Source organism: Cryptomeria japonica, chromosome 3 (genome assembly GCF_030272615.1).
Source record: "Cryptomeria japonica chromosome 3, Sugi_1.0, whole genome shotgun sequence".
NCBI lineage: Eukaryota > Viridiplantae > Streptophyta > Pinopsida > Cupressales > Cupressaceae > Cryptomeria > Cryptomeria japonica.
In genome coordinates this window covers 598,967,011-598,993,614 of record NC_081407.1, presented here as the reverse complement: position 1 = coordinate 598,993,614, position 26,604 = coordinate 598,967,011, and the positions used below count along the sequence as shown (strand labels likewise).

Sequence of the window (26,604 nt, the reverse complement as noted above, 5' to 3'; positions counted from 1 at the left end):
AGGCAGAATGATTTCACACTAACTGAGAATGTACTGGCAGGAGATGAAGCCAATTTGCTAGCACAAGATAATGCACGAACTGTAGATGCCAATGCAAGGTATGGAAGACACCACAAGAACTGCTGTAGAATATGTGATAGATCTTCTAACCAGATCATCGATTTGCTAGATACAAGAATGATTGATTCGATATTTGTGAGGGAAACCGATCTTTATATCCAAGTAGAGATGTTACCGATCAACACGCCTCCTACACAAGTCAGCTTCTATAAACCACCACGTGCTTTAGTTAGGGGTTTGTGTACATCATAATGAACATGTCTAATGCAAGGGTGGCGGAGATATATGTCATACACAAATGACATATTAATAATTATAAGCAAGTCGTATATGCTTATTGACAACCTTAATAGGCAATCAGTTGCAAGATAACAAACTCGATTCAACAATGGATCAGCATATTAACGAATATAGGCAATTCAATAATACTAAATTGTCTAAGGCCGATAGGCCAATTAGACAATTTAGTTGTCTAAGCCGACCCAAAAGGAGACGACCGACACTATCTACATTAACATTGTAGGTTTTGGATGAGAGCTAAGGCGAGATCATCACAAAAAATACAAATGTAGTTTCAAGCCAAATTTAAAATTGAAGACAAGTCCACGAGCAATGTTCTTCCAAGCATAGAGATGGCCAAAATTTGGCTAATTATGAGAAATATTTCATAAAGGGATTCTTCTCCAGATTCAAGGCACTTGAAAGAATCTCAAAGCATCAAGAAAGAAAAGTTCTTAAACTTGGTGAAAATATAGAAAGAATTTCAGAGTTCTTGAGGAATTTCATCCATCATACCATACCTATGGAAGCAATCAAGACAACTTCTTGAGGGATTTAATTTCCGGAAGAATTAAAGACAAGCTCCCAATCAGAATTAGATGGAGACAAGAATAATCAAATTTCCGTAGACGATTTCTTCACACAAATTGGAGAATTTAGGGAAGACGTCCAACATGCTGAGGTGGCGCCTCATCATCTTCCAACCAATCATATTGTTCCAAGTCAATATGTCTAGGTTCAATGAACCTGACTTATCCACAAAAGCTTCTAGAGGGCACACTTCACAATGCAACAACCTTCTATTCTTATTGTTGGTTCATATATAGCAAGAAGGACAAGTGTCCCCAAATGTAATTTTCTCATTGGACGAGGGGTAGTTAGTTTTAGGAAACCCTAATTAGGGTTTTGATTATTCAATCTGGGCCCTTGATCGCTGTTTGGTCTCGGCTGTTCAAAATTTTTGTGTACCTATATAAGGTTGCCTCCTCTCATTTGGTGAGTGTGAGGTTTTTGAAATATTGTTGCAAGAAGGTCATTTTCAGATAATACGTTAGTTGTGTGCTTTTTCTTAAGGCCTTGTAAGCTCTTTTATCTGAATGATTAGCAAGGTTGTCAATTTCTTCAACACATTAGTTAGAATTTATTTTATGTTGTTAGATGAATGAAAGATCTGATAAGTATTGGTTTATGGTGTATCTCCACTCATACTTTTGGTGAATGGTTGATTTTCATTCACTATGCAAAGTTAGTCTGAGCTTTCTATTTTGTGCATGCTTAAACTTTCGAACAAAACACATCCCTTGAAAATTGCATCCACTTTGTGTAGTTGTCTTAAGTGAGGCAAAGAAAAGTGTGGTTTACCGAGTTCACCGAATCAATACCGTCTCTTGAATTCGTAGGAGTAGAGTAGACTTCTAAACCCTTATCCTTTTTATCCTTTTTTTTGAAAGTCAACCCAAAAATCCAAAAAAAAGAGGAGCATCAATTGATAAACCTGCCTAAGTCCTAAGATTGTGAACAATCCAAGTGTAAGTCCCTTTGTGTATTACCAGCATATCACAACGCCCATTGAGCTTATCCACACATCAAGACCTGACAATAGAAACTTTGGAATCGCCATATGATCTTCTAGCAATCTTGGCATAAGCGGTGATTTTTCAAGAGAGGATAAATTATCTTTGGGTACTTTATTCTAATGTTCGGTATATGATAAAACGTACACCAACAATACCCCAGGCCAAAAAGATAAGACAGGTTTAGTTTAGTTTATTTTACTTGCATGAAAAACTTTTGGAAAAATTCTTATGTATAGTGTGAGTACTTATAATTTTTTTTTCATAGTCTAGTGTATAGTGTTAGTTTTAGTTACAAGGGTGCTTTCCCTCCCAATTGAAAGAGAGATTTTATCTCACACACAGTTTCATTTTGTGTTGCCTAGCAAAAGAAAAATTAAGATGTTAACACGTCATGATTTTTTTAAAGATGTATTAGATAGGTGCTGTACAAATGACTAGGATAACTTATAAATTCTACACAAATATGTTAGAGAGGGATTGCAATAGTTTAAGTCATTTAGTAACTGCTCTCCCAAAATATTAGACCTTGTTTTTATCACACTTCATAATTGCAAGATAACAACCAACTTATCTAGCTGAATAACTACATCTAACTACTGATTTAATACACGATTAAATTTATATTTGACACACTATAAACATAATGAAACAGTGACAATGATACATTGACTTGCTTTTACAAATAATTTATGTTAGCGCATCATCCTGATCATATACATTGCACCAATGCCAACTTAAATTTATTGAGATATTTAAACCTTTTGTCTCCAGTTGATGTCAAAGAATCATTTCATTGGCTCCCTTCTTAGTGTCAACTATTTTTATTAATATTCTGTTTTCTTGATGCTAGACAATATCAGGAAAAGCATGAAGCTTAATGATACATCTTGTGACTACTTTTTCAAGAAAAAAATGCTGAAAGAAATTGCTATTTTGTCTATGCTATTTTAAATTTTTAATATTTTATACAGCCCTCAAGCATGAAACTGATGGTCGAGTTATTGTGGCTGAATTTGAGTCATTCCGACTTGTAAACACATATGTTCCAAATAATGGCTGGAAGGATGATGAAAATGGATTCAAAAGGAGAAGGAAATGGGATCAAAGAATGTTGGATTTTGTTCTACAAGTTTCAGATAAGCCTCTAATTTGGTGTGGTGATCTCAATGTCAGGTAAAAGTCTAAATTATTTGTTTCAGTCATCCTATAGTTTACTTTTCAATTTAAGCTATCCATCTTGTTCTTTCATATTTCAACTCAACACTTGCTCCTTGAGTTTGTTCTACCAACATATTAACTATCTTTAATTCGAAGCAGCATGAGAAAAATTGAACAAGATGAATAACTAGGATATTGGTCTGCTCAACATAGGCATTTCAAAATTTTAAATATACATATAGAAGGGTAAACTTTGGTTTCTTGGCCCTCAAAATATAGGTATCAAACTGAATTTGATTTCCCTTAGCTGTATGATTATGATCTATGACTATGGTATCTTTTATGCAGTTGAATACCAATTAATTGATTTCTTGTTTCAATTTACCTTTTTGCTGTCATTAGATACTTAGGAAAGTGCATCTCCTGTATTTTTAATTAAGTGTATGTACATTACCATTACACTCCAATGATCATTAATCTTTGAATGAGGATGCTCATTGTCTGCAGTACAAGTTATCTTGACAAACAGTTTGATAGTTAGTATACTTAGGCTGTGTGTTTGTTGCCATTTCGTTTATCTTCAAGACTATATACATAGATTCTTGCATTGATGGATACAATATGCTTTAACTTATCTGCGATGGTAAGGAAATTTTGTGAAGTATGAAGTGGTCCAATGGCTATATCTTGTAGATCAGCACAAAAATTGTAATTAATAAATATACTAATCTAAAAACTGCTTAACCATTGGTTGACAGATGTTAATATGAAGTGAAAAAAAGGGCTCTGATCTGTGAGCAAAGTAACATCAGACAACTGCTGAGAGTATAACAAGTAGAACTTGTGTATGCCATTTAAAATCAGTTTTTATTTAGGTTAGAACAAAATGAGCTGTGATAAATGAAACAGGGAGCTAAGGTTCAGTTCCACATTTAGCTTGAGAAAACCCCTTCCCACCATGTTGTACCCATATGAAATTTGATGTTTATACAACTTAGTGTCCATTTCTGTCACTAATTTATAATTGTTTATGTGTTGCGTCAAGGTGAGTAATAATGTCTTCTGGTCAAGTGGCAAGGTTGTCATGTCATGTTTCTGTATTCAACTAACAATTTTTTTAGAGATTGCTCATGGCTGCATTTATTCTGGGATTAAAATGAATAAGTTCCTGGCTGATGGTGAAGATAACTTGGAGCTAAGAAGAAATTGATTGGCAAATGTCTAGATAACTTCACAATGCACACTTTAGTCAGGATATTGCCAGCAAAAAACCTCCTTCAGGGTATTGTTAAAGATGGTAAAACCGTCAGAGATCAGCACTCAGGAAATTTTACAGAAATGTAAGCGATTCACTCCTACCATATATCAGCAGAGAATGATGCACTTCTTACATGGCTCAACCCCATGAAAACTATGGCCAAAAGATGGAAACTTTTTCATGAAAGTGTGCCTGGTATGAGGATGAAAATAACAGAAATATTGCATACTTTTTAGAGGCCCTAACCATGCAAATCTGCAACTGAAAACACTAAAAGGTTGGCAAAAGATTTGGTGGAAGGTGCCTGCACATAAAAGGGATAAGAGAAAGGTATAGGGCACACAAAATCAGTGGTGGCACTACAAAGAAACCGTGCTAAGAAAAAATGGCAAAATAATTTCAGATTTGAACTGAATGAAATGGTGAGTTGATAAGTGATTATGGTCTAGTCCGAAAAAGTTAAAAGTGAATAGGGCAGCACACAAGTTAAGATGTATCGCTAACATAAAATCACACGCTGAACATGGCAAATCTTCTTTGAAATTGTGCCAGGATGATAAGGTATTTAAAATCAAAACCTAGTGCACTTTGGTTGAGTCATTACCACTCCAAACTCCTCTAGGTGCGATTTGACAGTGGCATTACGAGTTTAAAATCTGCCATTAGGTACTGCTTTTTCTAAATATGCCCTTCTAATTTCAGTTGGCCATGCCTATAATCACAATAAAATAAAATGAAAAATACCACCCTTCTAAGTATAGTTGGCTTAGAGAAATAAAGGCAGAACTTTAAAGCAAGGTGGTACCAATATATACAAGTTATTGTTCATTTACAAGCAAATTCACCTCTGCTGTTCTGAATAGAGACATGCGGTTATTGTCTGCATTTTTCTACTCTAACCATAATTATGACAAATTTAAGGATTTATGGAGAGTTATGAAACTTTTTTAAGTAGTTAGAAACATGTGCTAGATTTGGTGTTTTGGGAAGTACTACTTGATCATTCCTACCAATGTGAAGTCATTGTTATCCTATTTTCATGGAAACAAGTCTTGATATCAGTTTTTTTTTTCCAGAAATATTTTTTTATATTTTGGTGTTTCTTGGTATTTTTGTTTGCTTCATTTTTGGTATGTATGATAATAACTTCATGCATTTTTCCTTTGCCTCCCTGCTGTTGGGCCAAATGACTAATAAATGAATTGTGCTACATAGTTATCATTGATTGTGCATGCTCTCACTCTTGTACATGGGGGATAGGACTCAACCATCTTGTTGCAAAATGTCAACTGTTTGATCTCACCCATATGCTCATCTAATTTTTTAATTGGAATGAAGGATCAATATTCATCCCATTCACTCCTTTTTTCCTATTTTATACTACAGTGTGGAAAAAATAAGTCTCATATTCAATGAATCACATATTTTGATACAAATAACACAGTTAAAGCTAAAGAAATTTCATAACTAATAGCTTGAGCAGCAGCTCAAAGAACACTTGGAAAAGAATATTTTAACTATAGCTGTGCCAGGTCTTTTATTGATGCTATCACTAGTGGACCTTTTAGCTTGTGTTGTTAGACTTGGAACTGGATATAAAACAACTATAGGTGCTTTGTAGAATCTATCAAAGGTTTTAGATCTACACCTAGAACCAGATTTGGTAGATATGGCACTAGATTGATACTAGCATTGGGTCTCCTATTGATGGTTGGTTATTAAGTCTTCGAGGTCTTGATGTGGATGTTTAAATCTTCGCTTTTGAGTCACTTGCAGAATCAAAGTGAAAATCTACTGGATCTACTACTTTATTGACATGTGCTTAATAGATTGCTTCATCAAGGGAAACCATGGGTGATGCTACTAGTGCTATTGGTACTGGATATACTATTATAGTTGTTGCTAGATCAGTAAATTAAAATCCTGGTTGTGATGTTGTTTATGCCCATACTATAGTTACATTTGTTACTCATTTGTTGGTTGTTGCATCCAAGTGGGGGTAGCTTTCAGAATTGGAGGTAATTGTTGGACTTGGAACTACCTCTCAAAGCAAGACAAGAGTAGAGATGGGTTGAAATCCTTCCCATTTCTACCAATATTTATTTACCCCAACCTCCACTCAATTTATTGTTCATTTCCACTCCACTACCAAGAATTGCACTTCAATCACAAGCAATATAACTAGGCCCACTTGATCTAAAAAAGAGTTTAGTTTTTGTACAAGCAAAAGTGAAGACTTATGTTGTAAGTCCAAAATCAAGTCTTTAATGGCATCAAATTCTGAATATATTTTTTTTGCTCGGTCAAGTGAGGAGTATGGGCCATCTCCCATCAAATAAATATATAGTAGCAAAAATGACCCCCTATAAATAGGGGAAATAGTGTTCTTTAGACTTGTGAGTTGGGGAACTAGGAATAAGATCCAATCTATGACTAGCAAATAACTAGTAAAGGAGTGAAAGTTACATGAGTGATTAATGAACCATTAAAATCTCTGGAAGAGCCTAATTCTTCTTTACATCAGAGAAGTATCCTTACATTGTTGACTCAAATGTGTATTGGTGAGGACTTACTTTTTTTCTTTCCACCTTGGTCCAAACATATGTGGTTTCTGGAGGGTTTTCTTTAGTTGGTATGGCCAGCCCAGGGGCATTATAGGGTGATTCTCGGTAGTGTGTGTTGAAGAAGAAAACTCCCCAACTATTGAAGGGATTTGTGAAATCATGGGTCCAATAGGAGGGGACTTGTCACTCATAAGAGAGGATGCTGATGAGGAAGAAATAGAAGAAGAGTTATCCACAAGACTACTATCACAACCTTGAATAACTTCATGAGATGTGGGAGCTGTTTAGACCATGGAATTTGGGGCAATATCAAAGGTACCTGTTGTGAGGATGCACCCAAACCCCAATAGGGCTAGAGGGGTATAGCATATACTATCCCACAAATGCTTGTGAACAGGGGATTGCTTTTTAACCAAGTTAGGGTCAACCTAATAATGGTGGGGCATTGCCTCATGCAACCAAGATGCCTTCTTGTGGAGTTTTGAAAAGGTGGAAGCCCTTCTTGAATAGTGAGTTGCCAAATGTTTGTATTCAAAACACCTTTGCATTTGAAGGGGATGTTCACATAATCCAATACTTGAGATCATATTTTGAAGACTCTGCAAGTACTTTGCTAAACTTGCCAAACTCCAAGTCTTTGAGCTGGCCAAATCGAGTTGACCAAACTGTTGTGCCAAGTTTGTCTAGTCTCGGAGAGTACTCAATCGAGTCCTACCCTAAGACTCCTGAGTCTTAGGTTCAGACTTCCAAGTCTTTAGCTCAGACTCTTTTGGTGCTTGAACATAATAGACATAGTGCCTCAAATTTCAAATTTTGAGAGTTTGAGAATGATATTTTATGTGTAATGTTTGAATTATGACAAATTAATAGTCAAATTAGACTTTTATGTTCTCTAAATGCATTGATTTCTTTTTGTGTAATTATGAGGTGTTTTTCTTTTTGCTGAGTTTGTGCCACATTTTTTGCCAAGTTTGTGTTGAGTCCTGTGTCCAAGTCAAATTCTGGGCTGCCGAGTTGACTTTGACTTTGAGTTTTCAAAGTATGTTTGAGATCAACTCCATTTACTCTGCAGCACAATTGTCTTTGGAAGATCCTTATCCAAATCCATATTGACATGGATTTAAGTGAATGTAGTGTAGAATTGATTTTGAGTATCTTTACAAGCATGCATAAGTTTTCTTAGCTAGTTACCAATTGTCTTCCACCTAGTGTCACTCTAGAATTGTATTGGAAGGTAAGGAAAGCAGACCCACGTAGAGATTATAGCAAAGTCTTTGTTAGGGTCACAAGAGGGGTAGCAAGGTTCTACACACAAAAAGTGCTTGTCCTAAAACCATAGTTAAATTTTAGAATTGCATTCCTGTCATCTTTTGTTTCATAGTAACTGATTAAAATCCTTTTAGCATAGGGGAGTAGATCAATTTGAGCCTTGATCAAATGCTTCCATACTTTGGATACCCAATCATGCAAACTTTTCAAGTTGGGCCATGGGTTGTGGAACTTGCAAATATGGCTTGACGCTTGAGAGATCTTTTAGCAGTTTCAATGCTTCTGTTTTGATGAAAAATTAAAATCTACCTTTGTGATGTGATCAACCTTTTTTGCACAAAACTTAAGATGAACCCCTCCAGTGAATTGCTTTCATGTGATTTCTTCATCGGTCATGGCTAGCTTCTTTTTCCCCACACCCCTAGCATGAAAAGCATCCATAAACTGTCCTAAAATTCTGTCAATGAGAGCTAGAACCTGTAAAAATGTCTATAAAGGATTTCGGAGTTGTGTTGGAAATTCTTAAATTGTGCACCAAGCCATGAGAGCTAGCAGAAGGGGGTGAAATGTTGTTTGAGGTTCACCAAAGTCATTGCGGGGATATGCACCTTGTGTGTAAGGGAGTTATGAGGTGGCATGGAGTTATCAAGTAAACCAAATACTTGTTATCTCTAAACCAGTTCAGAGGTTGCTATTAGCTGATTTGGATACAGTACAGCAGTATAAGGAAGTCTTGAATTATTATATTGTACAAAAGGGATTGATTCATAGTATGCTTGGATTTTCAATTATTTTCTAAAACATGTAAAAAGAGGATCACAGCCTTTCAAGGTTAAGTATTTCTTTTCAAAGCTGCCATACCATATGATTATGCCAGCTGTACCATCTTATCAATAAATCATACCATTTTGTAGAAAGGTTTTATTGCTATTACAAGTGGCTGCTGATTTTTGACTTCTGCTCATTTAATTACCTCCGTATCAGCTGAAAATAAGTTTGAATCAGCTTCATTGATAATATTCTGCACAGGTTATTGCTGCAGCTAGAGGTGCATTTTATTTACTGTTTATAACAGCAGTTGAATATTTGCAATATTGCTGATCATAAAGAGTTGAGTGAATTATTCTGAAGCATGTGTGGTTCTTTGCCGGGCTGAAGCAAAAATTGATATTGTAATTTTTCAATGGTTGGAAGGCATTGCCAGTAGACCCCTTCATGGATATTGTATTGATGTTGTAATGGAACTTGGAGGGTATTGCCACCAAACCTGATTATTCATTCATAATCTGTCATTGCATCCATTCTAACCATGTAACTTGCCGCTAGTAAATGAAATAAATTTGATTGTTGTTTGCATTCTAGCTACCGTATGCTCTAACCCTGCCGATCCAAGGATCTCAGTGATCAGAATGTGGTAAAATCCGTGCATTCATATTGAAAGTTGGTCAAGTTGCCAAAATGTCTAGTTTGGAACATTACAGTCTGTGTTTTGTTTATTGATTGAAGTCTAGGTTTAGGGGACTTTAAGAAGTTTCTTTTGGCCAGCAGAGTACATTTAGTTTAAAACGAGTTTGGTAACACTGGTATCAATGTTGATATTGTATATTAACCCTGAGTTTTTTTGATGTTTTAAACTTCATTTTTTGTTTGGAGATATATTTCAGCATTGGGATACATTCTTTTACATTGTGATTATCATAGCTTATTACTTTTACATGTGTTTCTTTGTGTTCATGGTTGCCCATAAGGATAAAGTATCTCTATAAGGCTCTTTGTTGAGAGCTAATTAATGTTATTTTATCATCTACAATGACATTGAATTTGCATTTTAACACTTTATATTTATATATTCATCATTGCTTCTAGCATTCTATTCATGTACCTTGGCTAGTTGCTTCTCTAAATTTATTCCTTTTAATTTTCAATAGTAGTTTTCATTTAGTGACTTCCTTTTCAAGTTTATTTTGGTTTGTGGTTGCCTTTCCCCAATGATCTGAAGGTTGAATTAGATAGATCCTATTGCATCAACCACATCTAAGGTGATTGAGCTATGATATACACATGTAAGTTGTGAATATTGCATTTCCATTTCATTGAAGAAATAGAAAGCAACTATTTTCTTCTTGCAATTTCTGTGTTGTTTGATTATGCTATTGGGTGGTGTAGCCCTTAATCAAGTGGTATCAAAGCATGTGTTTGGGTGTGTAAGGGGAGTACCTTCCATCAAATATTGATATGCCATGTCTGCTACATGCTGCTGCAATTATAAATCTCAGTTTGTCATCTTCATATCTGCCACGCCACCATCGTACACTGATTTTCTGAGCTTCTAATACCCCTCAACCTGCTCAATTATGAACTCTTCAACCCACATTACATTGCCTAGCATTAACAAAGTTCCTACACACAAATAGAGTCCTTGCAAGTTGTCTAAAAAAACAAAAATAAACTCACCTAGTGAAGCAAGGCGTCCAGTAAGTGAAAGAACCAATATGCTTCCACGACCAGCTACTTCTTCCAAGGGCAATTGGAGAGATCCCAATGTTACAGAATAAACCCTCAGATAAAGGCGCCTAGATAAAGGGAGTTCACATGCCTGCACATACCTTCAATCGCCTCGAACTTGAAGGAATTTCTTACACCTAGGTGACATCAATCCTTACACATAGAAAAGGAGAGAAAATATGACCTTAAACCTCTAAGCAAATTCAACTCATGAAGCGTACAAACACTCCCTACTGCACAACATCCACACTTTAGCAAATGAATATGAAATGCAAGAGATTGCATCCGATATATTGTAATTGCAAACAGACTTACAATACTGAAATTTATCTAAACTCCAATAATTAAAATCAATGTGAGAAATCTGAATAATCTCTCCAACAGCCAGCTAGGGTAGAATCTTGCACCACCAAAACTAGTACTCTTAGGGTTTCCAACTCTTCAAGAAGCTCACTAGAAAACAAGTAGAAGAAAAATAATCCAAGCATACCAAATGAGCTCCAAATATGTTCTTTTATAATAACCCTCGAAAGCCATTAGATGAATTTTTCAAATTCCTGCTCTTTTAGTGTTCTATTTAAATCCAGGAAATAAAGTGACTTTATTAATCTCCTTGAAACATTTCAGTTTAGTCACTTTATAATGCTTTATTAAATTAATTAAATAATATTACACATAAAATATACTTTGTCAGATAATATTAAATAATTAAATTAAATAATTCCCTTTTTCTTGACTTTAGCCTATGAGAATTAAGTAGGGTAATTAATTGCTTCGAACTACTCCTCTAAAGGGAACATTTCATAATTGTATATACACCTTGCGATGATTACCTTCCAACAATATGATTTTCAGTCTCTATGAAACTTTTCAAGAATATTTAGTGTCGTAAGATTGAAAATGGATCAAATTTTTATTATAATTGTTATTTTAGTGACAAAATTTTGATTTTTGTGTGTCTATTAAACTCAATATTAAGGCCCCTTGTAGTTTTCAATTGCTCATCATTTTCTTATCTTTCTATATTTTTTATTATGATATATAAATTCCTATACTGAATATTGCTTTGCTTGTTGTAAGACCATTTTATTGTTAAGCTTTTATCTTATAACATGCTATCTTTTGTACATCTTGTTAAGATTGTATACGAGGACATGTGTTTTAATATTAGTCATGTTCGGATGGCTGTTTGTAGTCACAATGACATAGATGTGAGTCACCCAGAGTTTTTTGGCAATGCCAAGATGGCAGGATACACACCTCCAAATGAAGAGGTATGAAAATATTTCTTATTTAATATCATCTTATTCAATTTTTGGGTTATTGATTTTCTCATGTATGTTTTAATTTAATCGTCTTTTATTCATATTCTGTATTTGTCTTGTAGAATTAGTTTTCATTAATTCACATTCATGCTTGTTGAAAAAATTGATTGAGGAATTTTTACTTGTTATTTCCATTATGCAATTTGCAAGATTTTGCTCATTTTAATTGGTTTATTTCATGCAATCCCCTTTTCTACACCCAGTTATTTCATTGTTCTATGCTTAATTCTATGTTTTAACCATGCTTGAATAATGTTATGTCCCATCTCCTCTCCTAGAACTGCAACCAATTGAATATAAAAAGACACAAGAATATTCATTGATAATGTTCAAGAATCAACCTATGAGGATTAATGCAGGGTATTACCAACATCAAATCCTTACTAATTTTTAAGAGAGGTTAAAATGCTGAATGATTTGGGACTCAAACCAACTCATTACCCTCCAATATTCATTTACATTTGTAGAGAACATTATTTGTTAGAATGAATATACTAGGAGGCAATGACTTGATAGAGGTCCGAGATTGTCCAATGAGTGTAATGAAATGCCTCAACCTGCCAAGTCTGTATCTTTTTCAGTTTAATACAAGTTGAGTTTCTTTATTGTATGAAATATATTTTATATAATTTTTCAAACTTGTGTCCATTGATATTGAACCATATTTCATGAGTGGTGGTTCACAAGAATGTCACTTGCAAGTATGAATGGTCCACTAGAAATTCATTGCATGAAGCATTGGAACCTCTTGTGAGGTTACCGTTGGTACTGTAGTCGAGGTCGATGGGTCTAATTAAGGATTATCTAGCCTTGCAGCCAATGTGATTTCTTTATCTATCTAAACCCTATTCAATTTTGCAGCAAAATGACAAACTGTAGGAGGAAAACAACATTACTTATCTATCAAAGAGTTGTATTACAAGTTCAACACATTAGCAATGAGTTTTAATAGATCGTACTATATCATATGTAATGTCCCCTTATCTAATTGCTTGGGAAATAGGGACAATTATATATCAATTATCAAATTCAATTGATCTCTTTCCTTAATGATCTTGACCATATGCTGAAGTTACCTTGTAAATGATATAATTATGAAATATAACTTATATAACGATATATATATGTGCACAATAAGATTAATTGTTGTCTCAGATTTGAAGATGAGTAAATATGCAAATGAATCTGTAATAACTAGATACTGCTGTGTCTGATTTAGTACTTCAAATATATGCAAATATGTACAGGAGTGTAATGTCCCACCCTAGGTGGAACCATAGAAAACTGCTCTGTAGCAACCTGCTTGTTTATTTTAATTAAACATACTATGTTTTCTCTTTCTTTTTGTGCTCTTTCAGAGCTAGACAGAAGTTGCAGAATAGTTTGTTTTGTTTACAGACTCTGAATGATATATAAGAGCATGAAATAGATGTTGCTATCAAATAGTAAATCTGAAACTTAACAAGATGATTTCTCTTCCAAAATCAGAGTTTTCAGATTAGTTTGCAAGACTGAAAGATTACAAATCCCCTAAAGGAATGCAACTTAGTACACCAAAGACCTTACAAGACTATTTGGGCATACCTGATTTGCTGTCTTGAACAACTGAAGTTAGATGGGTTTGAAGGAGATTCTCCAAGTCGGATTTTTGAAGCAGGCAGCCATGAAGGATTTTCAGCAAACTAGATTGCTACAGAAGTATATCAAGCTCTTCTACTCCAAATGAGACCCAGCAGCAAGGGAAAGTTTGACACTCCAAATATGCAAGTGCCACCTCTAATACCAAGCAACTAAACCCTTGATAATCTGTATTGTTAGACCTGCACTTAGGCAGATTTTGTATGGCCTGTTTGGGTGTTGTTTGCCTGTAATGAATTCCCAGAACTCTGAAATCTGTTATATAATGTGCAGACTTGTTTAACTAACCCTTCCCTTAATTAGCCACAAGTTGATTTCATCAACTCCAAGATGCACGTGAAAGGTCCGCCTAGCAAGTAGGCAGCATACTTCAGAAAATATACTTCAAACTGCTCCAAAAACTCTCCTAAGCTGTTATAAACTATTTCAATCTGCTGATACTGTTTTGTTCTTGCACAACCAACTCAGAAAAGGAATTTAGATACCCTTTTTAACTCCAAATAAGCCCAATAAGGGGTCGGCCTGCCTAGCTGGTAGCTCACTCAGAAAATGAATCAAAATACTCCAACTTCTTCAAAACTGATATAAATCTTGGACGAATCTGCTGGTAATGGCGAGGCTTACTAAACCAAATCTCAAAATGCAAGAAAATGTTGCCTTTCCACTCCAAACAAGCCTAGAGAGGGGTTGGCCCCTTAAGCAAGCAGCACTCTTCAGCTAGACCAGCAAGATGTCTTCCAAAACGGAGCTCCTTGAAGTCCAAATGAGATCCCTGAATACAGTTTCTCCTTGCACACCTTGAGATGGTCTCTCACAACTGTAGGTGTATTTACTTATGGAGGGTTTCGTCCCCACAAGCAGCTCTAAACCCCTAAGGTTCAGCCAAGCTCCTCTTAGGAGGCAAGAAAGGAAAATAATCCAACATAGCATAATGCTTTCTTCACCTCCAAGACTCTTTTATCCTTCCTCAATGCTACGCCCTAATTAGGGCTTTAACATGGGCGTCCACTTATGGCTTTAGGTTGAGATTAATTTAGAGTTAAATTAACTCATTTTATCAGTTTTGGTCTTCTTGAAACCTTTTTAAAATAATTCATTTTTACGTTTTAAGACCTCTTTATTATCTCCAATGACTTTATTATAAAGTGAATTTCATGACTTATAATCATGGCTTTTTTTTTATAAGTCACTTTATTACCATAGAAATATCACTAATAACCATAAAATGAGTGAACTCCATTTTCTCTCTCCTGGGATGTCTAGCAAGGAAGCACCTCACTCTCTCTCTAGACTCATGTATGCCTTTGAAGGAGATATTCTAGGGTTTAATGTAGTTTTAGACTGGCAACTTGGAGATAAAAATACTGTCGATTGATTCCACCCATGTTTACTTTAAAGTGCCTTTTGAAATAGGAGAAAATCACCAATCCAATGTCCTCTGCCCGTCCTTATCAGTCTACAAGGACTTCATTAATAGACTAATCCTGATCTGCTGAATCTAGCTAAGAAGGGGACATTATAAAGAGTCTGCTGCTCCTTATGAATTTACAGATGCTAAGTGGTCCTTGCTCTTCCTGATACGCTGATGTTAAGTGTGCAATGGTCCTCCTTATAAAGATAGCTATAAAGTTATAAGGCTGTTGTGTCTGATCCATCGATATGAATATGAAGATTTTAGATATTGGTATCATTCTACAGTGATACATTGTTGTTCTAGATATAAAGTTATGTGCTTGCAACTAAGAGGGTTGTTGTCTCTGATATAGATATTGTTCCTTATGCAACCGATTATGTGCCCACGACAATTTCTCTCAAAGAGTAATCCAAAAATGGATAACAAAAAAGATATAAACTCCACGATGATTGTTGGAAATGTGCAATTAACTTCTTATAATATGGGAGGGATGTGGCTTAAGAGACATGCCCCTTGTCCCTCTCTAATCATTACTCTTATTGTTCTTAATTGTGCCTCTCCAACATAAGTGAATAGGTCCATTAGTCATTCTTCATATCGTCGTTCTCTCCTTGCTAATCGTTGACCAACCCGCTACCCTAGCTAATTGTTGTCGTTCCTTCTCAATCCCACATGGTAACATTATTGTCGCTGCTCATATCATCGATGTCTCTTATAACTGACGATATGATTAAGAGGTGTTAATCACTAGTCAACGTTAACTTAAGGATCTTCTTCAATTTCTCTAATCACTGTCTTTGAGCCATAATCAATCTTCATAATAATATTGATTAGAAGCTGGTTCTCCTCCTTGTCTGAGTCGACGTTATTAATCATTGTTAGTCAACAATATAGTCACTAACTATGGTTTGTATATAATACGACATCGTTAAATACGATAGCCTCTTCAATCGCCGTTTTCTTCTTAATAGTATCAATATTAATATCCATTGTGCTTATGTTACTTATGTTATTGATGGTTATGAGTCTTGTGAAGGCCTTAGTTGATTGGTTTGCTTGCTTAATGATATCATAGATAGGCTTGATCAATGCAAAGCTTATATATATTATATCTTTAATTGCTATGTTATTAGTCCTCTAACTATCATTGACTTCTTCTTTTGATGTACCTTTGCAATTTTGTCTCTCCTAGAGAATTCACAAATTTGAAGAATTTGGTTGCCATGATGTGTAAAGGATGGGGACATCACATCATCTGGTCTCACTTAATGTATTTTTTTTCTTCATAGACTCTTAGTCAACTTCTTCTTTAATCTGTGTCTTTTATCTTCTTCCTTTGTCTTTGATTTGTTTGGTTGGTCTTCAAATTATAATAGAATTCTCTTATATAAGAAATGATGTGGTGGTTAATACCATGATTCATGCCCTTGCAGTAGGGTGATAAGGATCGTTGGCTCCAAAATTATATATTTTTCCCAATGGTCTACCTTGGAAATTGATGCACCACCTTAGCATAGAATATAAGTGCATTGGTTACACCACTAACCATAGTGAATTATGCTCACTTAACATTTGTACACGCATATTCAGAATAAGAACAGATCAGTCAGGACAAGAAGAAATGATAACAAAAGTAGATGTGATGGAAGCCCATTCATGTCACCGTGCCAACATTATTATGCATGGGATTGAGAAGGGAATAATTGACATGAATATTTTCCTAATAAGCTTCCTAAGAGGAAGCCTTAAATTTTTGTTGACTTACAATGACGACAACCAATAAATTCGAAGAATCTAAAGGAAAGCAAACAAAATAAATTAATATTGAATCTAACTAAGTATCTAGCATTCTTTTTATAGATTCTAAACACACTTTAAGATTAAATTAAATTGATGTCAATTGTTTGACCAAAAATTTGATTTACAATAACTTTATGAAGCAAATACATAGTTATGGACTACATAGATAAATGATCTTAAAGGAATAATTACTTTTCTAGTTTATTTCTTATTAGTTAATCTTGCAATTAAAACATAAACAATAACACATAATAAATAAATCAAAATAAATTCTTTGTTTGCCCTCTCGGGTAAACGGTTAAATGCAGAAAGTAAATGCACAGAACATAATGGAAATACATTAAATAACCAGTCTCTATATTAATTCCACAGTCCATGTACAATAAGTGCTTATAACATTACATCTGACACGACTATCATGATCCTACTTCGAAGAAAAGGTACACAATATATAATACCCGAAGGGGTACAACACAACCGTTGCGACTCCAACTACCTACCCGTCGGCTAACTAACTGACCACCGTAACTCATTATTACCGATGACAACATAAACATAATATAACAACATAACATAATGATTATTCCCATCAACATCATCCCCCCCAAGAAAAGAAGTCGACTCCGACGACTTAATACAAAATAGAGATGAACGACAGGAACTACTGATGCCAGTCGGGCCCGGATCTTATACACTTCCTGCGTCCTCGCCTGAAAACCCTTTTCTGCTACCATCTGATGCTCAAGTGCGGATTTCACCAATATTGCTTCCTTTGCCATCACAGTTCTCCTGTGCCTACACCAAACTTGTCTGCAAAACACGTTTTTCAGTCTCAGGTTCCACCAACTGCTACTCAATTGATACTATCTCCCTAGCCAATTTGTCCTCGATAGCCACCCGTGCTGCTCTCCCGGCATCCAACTCCTGGGTACGCTAAACTAAGTCTCACACAACTATTGCCTCCAACCTGGTGGTCAGCTCCTCTCGAGCCCTTTGTGCATCCACCAAGGCAACCTCACGTCCAGCCGAGACATACTCTGAGTTCCTCAAAGCGTACCAGTCATGCCTGGAGGTGGCCATAGTCCGCTGGTACAAATGCTAGGAGACACCTCAAATCCTCCATCACACTCCCCAAAGGCTAAAAACTGAATTGAATAACTCCCTGGTGTCATACAACTGCGCGGACCTGCAATGCCTTCCCTCAAACTCTGTTTGTTCCCAACCTCCAAATCCGTCTCCCTCTACGGCTTATGGCTTCCCTGCCAATGCTTAGCTGTAGGCTTCTTTCTCACAATACGGACAACCACAACACTTCTCGTGGTCTTCTGTAGCTCAAAATAAACTGGGGGTCTGGGGTCTGGGGCAGCACCCCAGTGGGGTCGAGGGGCAGCGCCCCTCGCGGGGTCGAGGTGCAGCGCCCTCGCCGCCAACACCAATTTACAACCCTCAGAACCATACGAAAGCCCATGGCGCACAACATTTCAGTGATATTTTAAGATGCCAAAAACCCTTCTTTTCCACTCTGAATTTCCAGTGTCCTGGCTTCAAACTCCAGCGAATCATTTGAAATCTGGTCGTCGTTGTTCTTTTTTTTTAGCACTGTAATGTCCCCGATGGCACCCCGGCCATACAACCTCCCTGTACGGTCAACAATAGCACTGGCACCTCCGATCGTGCGGCCACCTTCCTGTGCGGCCTACACCCCTCCACCGTACGAACACACCTCCGATCAACAACAGCACTGGCACCTCCAATCGTGCGGCTGCTTGGTCTACCTGTGGCGGTCGTTTTGCCCTTACGTGGCTGTGTGGGTTGTGGGGACTTGGTCTCTTTTTTTTCTTTTTCCTTTTGCGGCTACTGGGCGTTGGTGTGCGTAACCCTTGCTGTGCGTGTTGACCGGGCCGTGCGGTGCGTGGTCGGGCCGTGCGGTGCGTCTTCCTCCTCCTCTATCCCTTGCTGTGCGGCAGTGTTCGGTGTTGTGCGGTGGTCGGGCTGTGCGGTGTGCGGTGGTGGGTTCATGTCTCGGCAACAACCTTCGGTGGCTCCCACCGCACGGTGGTGTCATCGTCGGTGGTTCCACTGCACGGTGGTGGCACCATCGGTGATTCCATCACACGGTGGTGCCACCGCACAGTGGTGTCACCGTCGGTGGTTCCACCGCACGGTGGTGTCACCTTGGTGGTTTCACCGCACGGTGGTGTCACCTTGGTCCCACCGTACGGTGGCCATTTTCCGTTTTTCTCTCTTTTTTTTTTCTTTTCTTTTTTTGACCGTATGGTCGCTGTCGTACGACTGTGCGATTTTTTTTTTTTTTTGAAATTGTCTAGAGTGTCTTCGGCTCGGGTCCCCTGTCTCTGGGATCGCCCTTCATCCTTCTCGGTTTTCCTCGCCCAAAAGTCTCCTTTTGTCCCGTGCCTCTCAAGTCGCTTGCCTGGCCTCTCGAGTCCCCCTCCATCCTCTCGGGTCCCCCTCCGGGCTCTCGGGTGTTTGTCTGGCCTCTCGGGTCCCCTGTGCGCTTCGCGTGGTAAGGTTTCAATTTGTACCTGTTGGTGGCCAATCTATTTTCAATGGCCATCGGAAGACCTGGAACCACAAATTCTACAGGGACCACGACCTCCTTCTCGTACATAAGAAGAAGAAGGATAATAAAGATTTTGAGGGCTGCGGCCTTCCACACAAGGTTCCAATCATTGCCGACACTCTTTGGATTATTTACGTCGCCAGGGTTTGGGGTGTCTCCCTTCCAATATTCTCTGTATTCCGATAGGTACACCTCTGTTGGTTGCTCTGGTTCCTCTACTTCGAGCCTGTAGCTTTGGAACATTTCGTAATCCTCCATTTGCCAGTGGAAGAGCCCGTTAAGTGAGCATACCTCATCTTCAAAACATTCCTCCAATTCGACCACCCCTTCATTGTTTGGCTCCATCGCGTTCTTGCCCTTGCTTTCATCGGGACCCCCTTCCCCTTTATTAGAGTCCTTTGAGTCCGAGTCTGAAGAGGCGAGCTCTTCGCTGACATCTTGGGTGTGTAGGTCAATGGTATATTTCCGCCCTCCCTTCTCCATGGAAAGTGTATTTTTCTTCCAGTTGTGGTTTACCCTCGCGTTGATCAACCACGCTCTCCCCAGGATGGCGTCATAGCCTTTCTTCTTCGAGGGAATAACCATGAAATCTAACAAGAATGGTTGCATACCAATCGTCACTTGCTGGGCCATCAACAGGCCGAGTGGCTTAATGCCGTGTTGGTCCGCTCCCACCAGGTTGAATGTGGGTGGCCATAGGGTGGGCTTCCCCAGCCGCTTCCATGTTTCTTCTGGTAGTACATTCACCCCAGATCCACCGTCCACAATGGTGTCCTTCATAATGGTCCCACGAATACCCATTTCTACCACAGCTGGGTGTCTACTGCTGCTCATGGCTAGTAACATCGGGTCAGTCGAAGGGCTGACGGAAACCTCCACCTGTGGTGTACTCTTCGTAGCGGTGGCGGGAACCCCTACCTGTGGTGCACTCGACGATGCGGTGGTTTGCACATTGGTGAGGATGGCAGTCCTCAATTGTGGCATAGAGTCTAGAAGGTCTTTTACCTTTATCGGCACCTCCATCTGCAATATTTGCCCAATGATGTTATTTTCCGCTTCCGTACGGAATGATGTACTCGCCACCTCGTTGTCCCGTCGTTCGGTCATCATCTCACGTTCAATATTGGCCTTGGCCTCCCGTAATCTCTCCTTCTCCGTACGGGGGTTGGGATAAGTGGCTTTTTTCGTCTGGGCACGGGTGATCGCCAGTACTTCTTTCTCACTAGTCTTCTCAGCCTTCTCAATGTTGAGGAGATTAACCCCTGCCTGCGGGCAATTTGCGTCCTCATGGTTGCCTGGCCCACACCAACGGCAGAGGTGCTGAGGGGTGGCTTCCTTCGTGCAATCACGAGCGAAGTGCCCTCACTAATTACAAGCCCTACATTGGATAATTGGCCGGCCCTTGCCGTCATACTAGATACGGCTTCCGTTATTGGTATTGTTGCTATTCCTTCCGCCGCCGCGTCTGTTGTCCCAGTATCCTCCAGATGATGCCGTTGTGTTAGTATGTTGACTGGTACCCACTGGTGCGGATGTTGTGGCCTGCTCCGTGAATAGCACCTGGTTCATTTGCGTACCTCGGGTTTTCATGTTGTATGGGCACTCCTTGGTGGAGTGTCCCATCACTTGGCAAATCTCGCAGAATGCCTTCTTTTGGCAAGTACCCTTTGTGTGCCCTTCCTCTTTGCACTCAGTGCACCATATGTCCCCTTCATTTTGACCAGTGCTTCTCATTATTTTGAATTCCTTTCTCATTCGCTCCATGTCTTTCTAGAGCGCTTGCACCCGTTTGCCAGCCTCGTCGTCGCTGCTGCTTTCCTGTGAAGAGTCATTGTCCTCGGATGAGGATTTATTACTTTTCTTCTTCTTTGATGTTTTGTGTTCGCTCTCTAGGTCCATCGCCCTATTATAAGCATCGTCATATGACGTCGGGGGTACAATTTTCATCTTCCTCCGTAGGGAGGATTTCAACCCTTCAACGAACCATCGTTTCTTCAATCCATCTGCGGGTTGGCTTTGCATTTTACCCAAGAGTTCTTTCAGCCTCCGACTGTATGCCCGTACTGTCTCCCTGGTACCTTGTTTGGTACTGTATATCTCCGTTACAATTTCATTGTCATCACGGAGCAACCGAAACTCCCCCATGAATTCCTTCTGTAGATTGGCCCACGTGGCCACTTTTTGCTTGTCCACATCGGAGTACCAATCTATGACAACTCCTCGTAACGTGGCTGGGAACTGCTGTACCCAGTCATCCTGGTCTGTTACTCCGTTGGCGGACCAAATGGTTTCACATGTACGGCAGTGCCCCCTCGACCCCGCTGGGGCGCTGCCCCAGACCCCGCAAGGGGCGCTGCCCCTCGACCCCGCTGGGGGCGTTGCCCCTAGACCCCCAGTTTATGTTGAGCTATAGAAGACCACAGGAAGTGTTGTGGTTGTCCATATTGTGAGAAAGAAGCTTGCAGCTAAGCATTGGCGGGGAAGCCATAAGTCGTAGAGGGAGACGGATTTGGAGGTTGGGAACAAATAGAGTTTGAGGGAAGGCATTGCAGGTCCACGCAGTTTTATGACACCAGGGAGTTATTCAGTTCAGTTTTTAGCCTTTGGGGAGTGTGATGGAGGATTTGAGGTGTCTCCTAGCATTTGTGCCAGCGGATTGTGGCCACCTCCAGGCATGACTGGTATGCTTTGAGGAACTCGGAGTATGTCTCGGTTGGACGTGAGGTTGCCTTGGTGGATGCACAGAGGGCTTGGGAGGAGCTGACCACCAGGTTGGAGGCAATAGTCGCGTGAGACTTAGTTCAGCGTACCCAGGAGTTGGATGCCGGGAGAGCAGCACGGGTGGCTATCGAGGACAAATTGGCTAGGGAGATAGTATCAATTGAGTAGCAGTTGGTGGAACCTGAGACTGAAAAACGTGTTTTGCAGACAAGTTTGGGTTAGGCACAGGAGGACTGTGCTGGCAAAGGAAGCAATATTGGTGAAATCTGCACTTGAGCATCGGATGGTAGCAGAAAAGGGTTTTCAGGCGAGGACGCAGGAAGTGTATAAGATCCGGGCCCGACTGGTGTCAGTAGTTCTTGCCGTTCATCTCTATTTTGTATTAAGTCGTCGGAGTCGACTTCTTTTCTTGGGGGGGATGATGTTGCCGGGAATAATCATTATGTTATGTTGTTATATTATGTTTATGTTGTCGTCGGTAATAATGAGTTATGGCGGTCAGTTAGTTAGCCGACGGGTAGGTAGTTGGAGTCGCGACGGTTGTGTCGCACCCCTTCGGGTATTATATATGGTGTACCTTTTCTTCGAAGTATGATCATGTTAGTCGTGTCAGATGTAATGTTATAGGCACTTATTGTACATGGACTGTGGAATTAATATAGAGGCTGGTTATTTAATATATTTCCATTATGTTCTGTGCATTTACGTTCTGCATTTAACCGTTTACCCAAGAGGGCAAACAATCTCCTCCAGGTGGGCCTGTTGTGCCAGCGATGCCTGTGCAAGCAATCGGGGGAGGTGGTTCTTTAACCAGTTTACTGCCGGGCTAACCTCCAGCGCTGTCCACACGGCACTTGGTGGGATTTCTACCTCCACCGCTTCTCGTTGAACGTATGTCTGAATGGCTACTTGGAGCAAAATTGAAAATTCTCGCGTTGCCGTGTCTTCTCCTGTGTAAAGTTTTGTCCGCGCGTCGTCGGCCTCCGGGTTTACTTCACCAACGAGTAGGCCCATTGTGTTTGTGTGCCATCTGTGTCTTCCGTTCCCGAGTTCATCTAGGCAGTGGCGCCAAATGTTTGCCCTCTCAGGTAAACGGTTAAATGCAGAAAGTAAATGCACAAAACATAATGGAAATACATTAAATAACCAGTCTCTATATTAATTCCACAGTCCATGTACAATAAGTGCTTATAACATTACATCTGACATGACTATCATGATCCTACTTCGAAGAAAAGGTACACAATATATAATACCCGAAGGGGTACGACACAACCGTTGCGACTCCAACTACCTACCCGTCGGCTAACTAATTGACCACCGTAACTCATTATTACCGACGACAACATAAACATAATATAACAACATAACATAATGATTATTCCCGTCAACATTCTTCACTTAAATAAGCCCCATAGTTTATTTCTCAACTATAAATTGTATAGCTAATCAATCAAATACTAATATGGTTCACCCACTGTTTAACCACCAATCTCATTTTACAAGGTTGTAATCCTAAACCAAGGAGCAAGGAAAGAATTTCAATAAGTTTTCTGTTATCTAATTTTCTAATTATAGTACTAGGATATGTTGTGACAAACACACTAATAAATCAGACATTATTTTCAATATCAATTTTTTTAAATTCATACGCTTGAGTATAATACTCAATGATATTGTAGGTATCATTTTGGCTTAAACTGAGGGTTATTAATGCCTACTACACTTTCTCATCTTCTCACTATTTGTTGAGTATGAGTATACAAAATTGTCAAAACTTTGGATTAAGGGATCCAATCTTCAAAGACTTACTCTTGTGAAGATATATTTATAATGCAATTATAGCCATTCCTTATTACCCTTGTAATTATTAATTCTACCATAAGGCTATAGTATTAACCTTGCAACATTATTAGATGCAACAACTACTTCATTAGAATGAACAAATTTACATATTAGAATATAGTGACTTTATAGTTTATACAGTCCCTTAGTACACAATGATTGTATGGTGGCCATATATAATGATATTGCATCACTTAGAAATGTAACATCAGCTTAATAAATTAATTTTTTTTAGTAATTTAAAATTCAATGACTTGGTCATATAGAGATCCCACACAAGTTGTGTTGGAAATATTGTCATTGATGTCAAAGGAATTCACTGCTGTCATCATATTGTTGTCATTGATGTCATAGAGAGAAGAATACATTGGTGATGAAGAAATCAGATTGCTGGAATACATCATGTTTTTGAGACAAGTCTAAAAATAATTTATTCCATGGTGACTGCTACTCAAGACTGCTAGCCGACCTTAGAAGGGTTAGAAGAGCATTTATTATATTTCATAATGGGCTGAGCCATGAAAGATAATATTATCATATTTTTTAATGTGAATTGATTGCAAGCCAAACATATATCTTGGTGCTCACTTGGAGAAATTAAAATAAAGTAGCTATTACTATACATAAGGCCAATTCCTTTGTGATAGATGCCTTGTTTTATAGCAGCCTTCCTTTGTTTTTGGTGCCATTCCTTGGAGGCTTAATCTGGAAATACATAATTTAACTTTGGGATTGCTTTGTATTTGGGTGCCCAAGTTCAAAAGGTGCATATAAAACGAAAGATTGCATCCCTTTGTCAACATAGATGTCTCTTCAAGAAGTTACATGATAGATGTCTCTTCAAGAAGTCACATGATTTGATGAAGTTATAAACAAGTTTTGAATGATTGAGAAGTGGTGTGTGAAGACATAGAAGACAAAATCATATTTACACCAGAAGATTTGAGAGAAAAGAGAAAATATAAAAGGTAGATTTTATGAAAGTTTTATGAGTAGATGTATGAGTAGCATTATAGTAGATTTGTGAGGAGATTTATAATAAATTTTGGAGATGCGTGCATGAAGATTTGAGAGAAAGAATTTGCAAGGTTTTACCCCAAAGCTCTTAGGAGATGGAAAACTTCTTTGGGAACATCATCTTCGAGGGTGAGAGATCTCTCCAGGGTGATTGGAGTTAGTCTCGTCCAGAGGCTAAGCCAGTTTACCACATTTGGTTCTGGTTTGACATTTTGGAGGTCATAATTAGTGTATTATCTGAGCAATCATGAAGGTCTTTATGATATTTTGAAACAAGCAGAGGTTTTTGATGGGATTTTTTATTACATTATGGAGATTTGATTGTGTTTACTAATTGCATTGTTAAGAGCTACAACAGTAGGTTGATTTGGTGATTTTTGGCTAGGCGTGGAGGTTGGTTTGATTGTTTGCAACTGTTTGGTGTAGAAATCTATTTTGTGTTTTTGTTTTTTACCATTCCAGCAGAGGACGTCTAATTTGCAAGAGGTATCAGGCGGTTTTGATGAAATTTTGATTTTTTGGAGTCAAATCATGGATTCCCTTAGCTTGCTGCCCTGCTCCAGCTTTGAACTCTAAAGAATTAATATAGGGTTCGCTGAAAGTTATGTCATCCTAGAAAGTGGCGCCTAGGTTTGTAGAAGACTTGGGTGATACTATTTAATCTATTAGAGTGCAGAATGGGGCAGTTCAAAATTCTAAGGGCCTAGCCACCACTGGTTTAGGTCTCAAATTTGCTATTGGAGAATCCTTTGGTCACTAATGTTTGTTGTATGGGTCATTTATGCAGTTTAGAGAGAAAACTTATCAATTTGGAGTGATTGTGAATGGAAATTAATGCTAATGGAGGGTTTGGCTTTGGAATCATTGTCCCTGTAATGCACCTGCAGTCTTAAATGTTATTAGATTCCTCAGAAATTCGCCCCTCGGGAGCTTGATTTACTGAGTCTTAATTCTGTACATGGTTGAAGTTTTCAGAAGTCTTGAAGTTGTTTTGGTATTGAGGGAAGATCATTGTTGGACCTTTTTTTAGTGCATTATGGTATTTGAATCAGATCTGCCAATATTTGGGAGCTTGTAATAAGGTACTGGATCTTTGATTGTGGGAATTGAATGAATAAATTATTTACTCTGTTCCTTCAAGCTTTTTTATGTCTGCTTTCAAATTTTCATGGGCTTATGAATGAAAAATGTCTCTGTTCAAACTTATGCAATAAACTTAATCTCACTGGGAAAGAAAACATCTTCACTTGTGGAAAACCAAAATCAGAAAAAAAATAAATAAAAAAATTGGGGTTGAACAGTATAGTGGTATCAAAGAACGATAAACCTTCCTGCAGCCTGTTTGGGATGAGTAATGCATCCTACCATGCATAATTATTATCTCAAAAGAAACATATCCAATGAAAACCTTGAGAATCAACTCAAGATTGAACACAGTAGGGAGATACGTGAAGTGAATATGGGTGACAGAGAGCACAGAGACCATGCAAATCCCAACATGAGGGATATTTTTAATTATATTACTAGAAGACAACGGGATGTTCATGTAATGTCAGCTTTTTGAAATAGAATTTAATGGTAAATAATAATAAT

At 38.4% G+C, this 26,604-nt stretch overlaps 1 protein-coding gene across 2 annotated transcripts in view; it reads left to right on the top strand.

The window, feature by feature from the left end:
* Positions 1-26,604, top strand: part of LOC131035736 (DNA-(apurinic or apyrimidinic site) endonuclease) — a 242,315-nt gene that overhangs the window by 118,763 nt on the left and 96,948 nt on the right. For both annotated transcript variants that reach the window (XM_057967472.2, XM_057967471.2), the window contains exons 4-5: positions 2,888-3,089; positions 11,866-11,944. In XM_057967472.2, the coding sequence (XP_057823455.1) occupies positions 2,888-3,089; positions 11,866-11,944 (281 nt within the window). The remainder of the gene's footprint in view (positions 1-2,887; positions 3,090-11,865; positions 11,945-26,604) is intronic.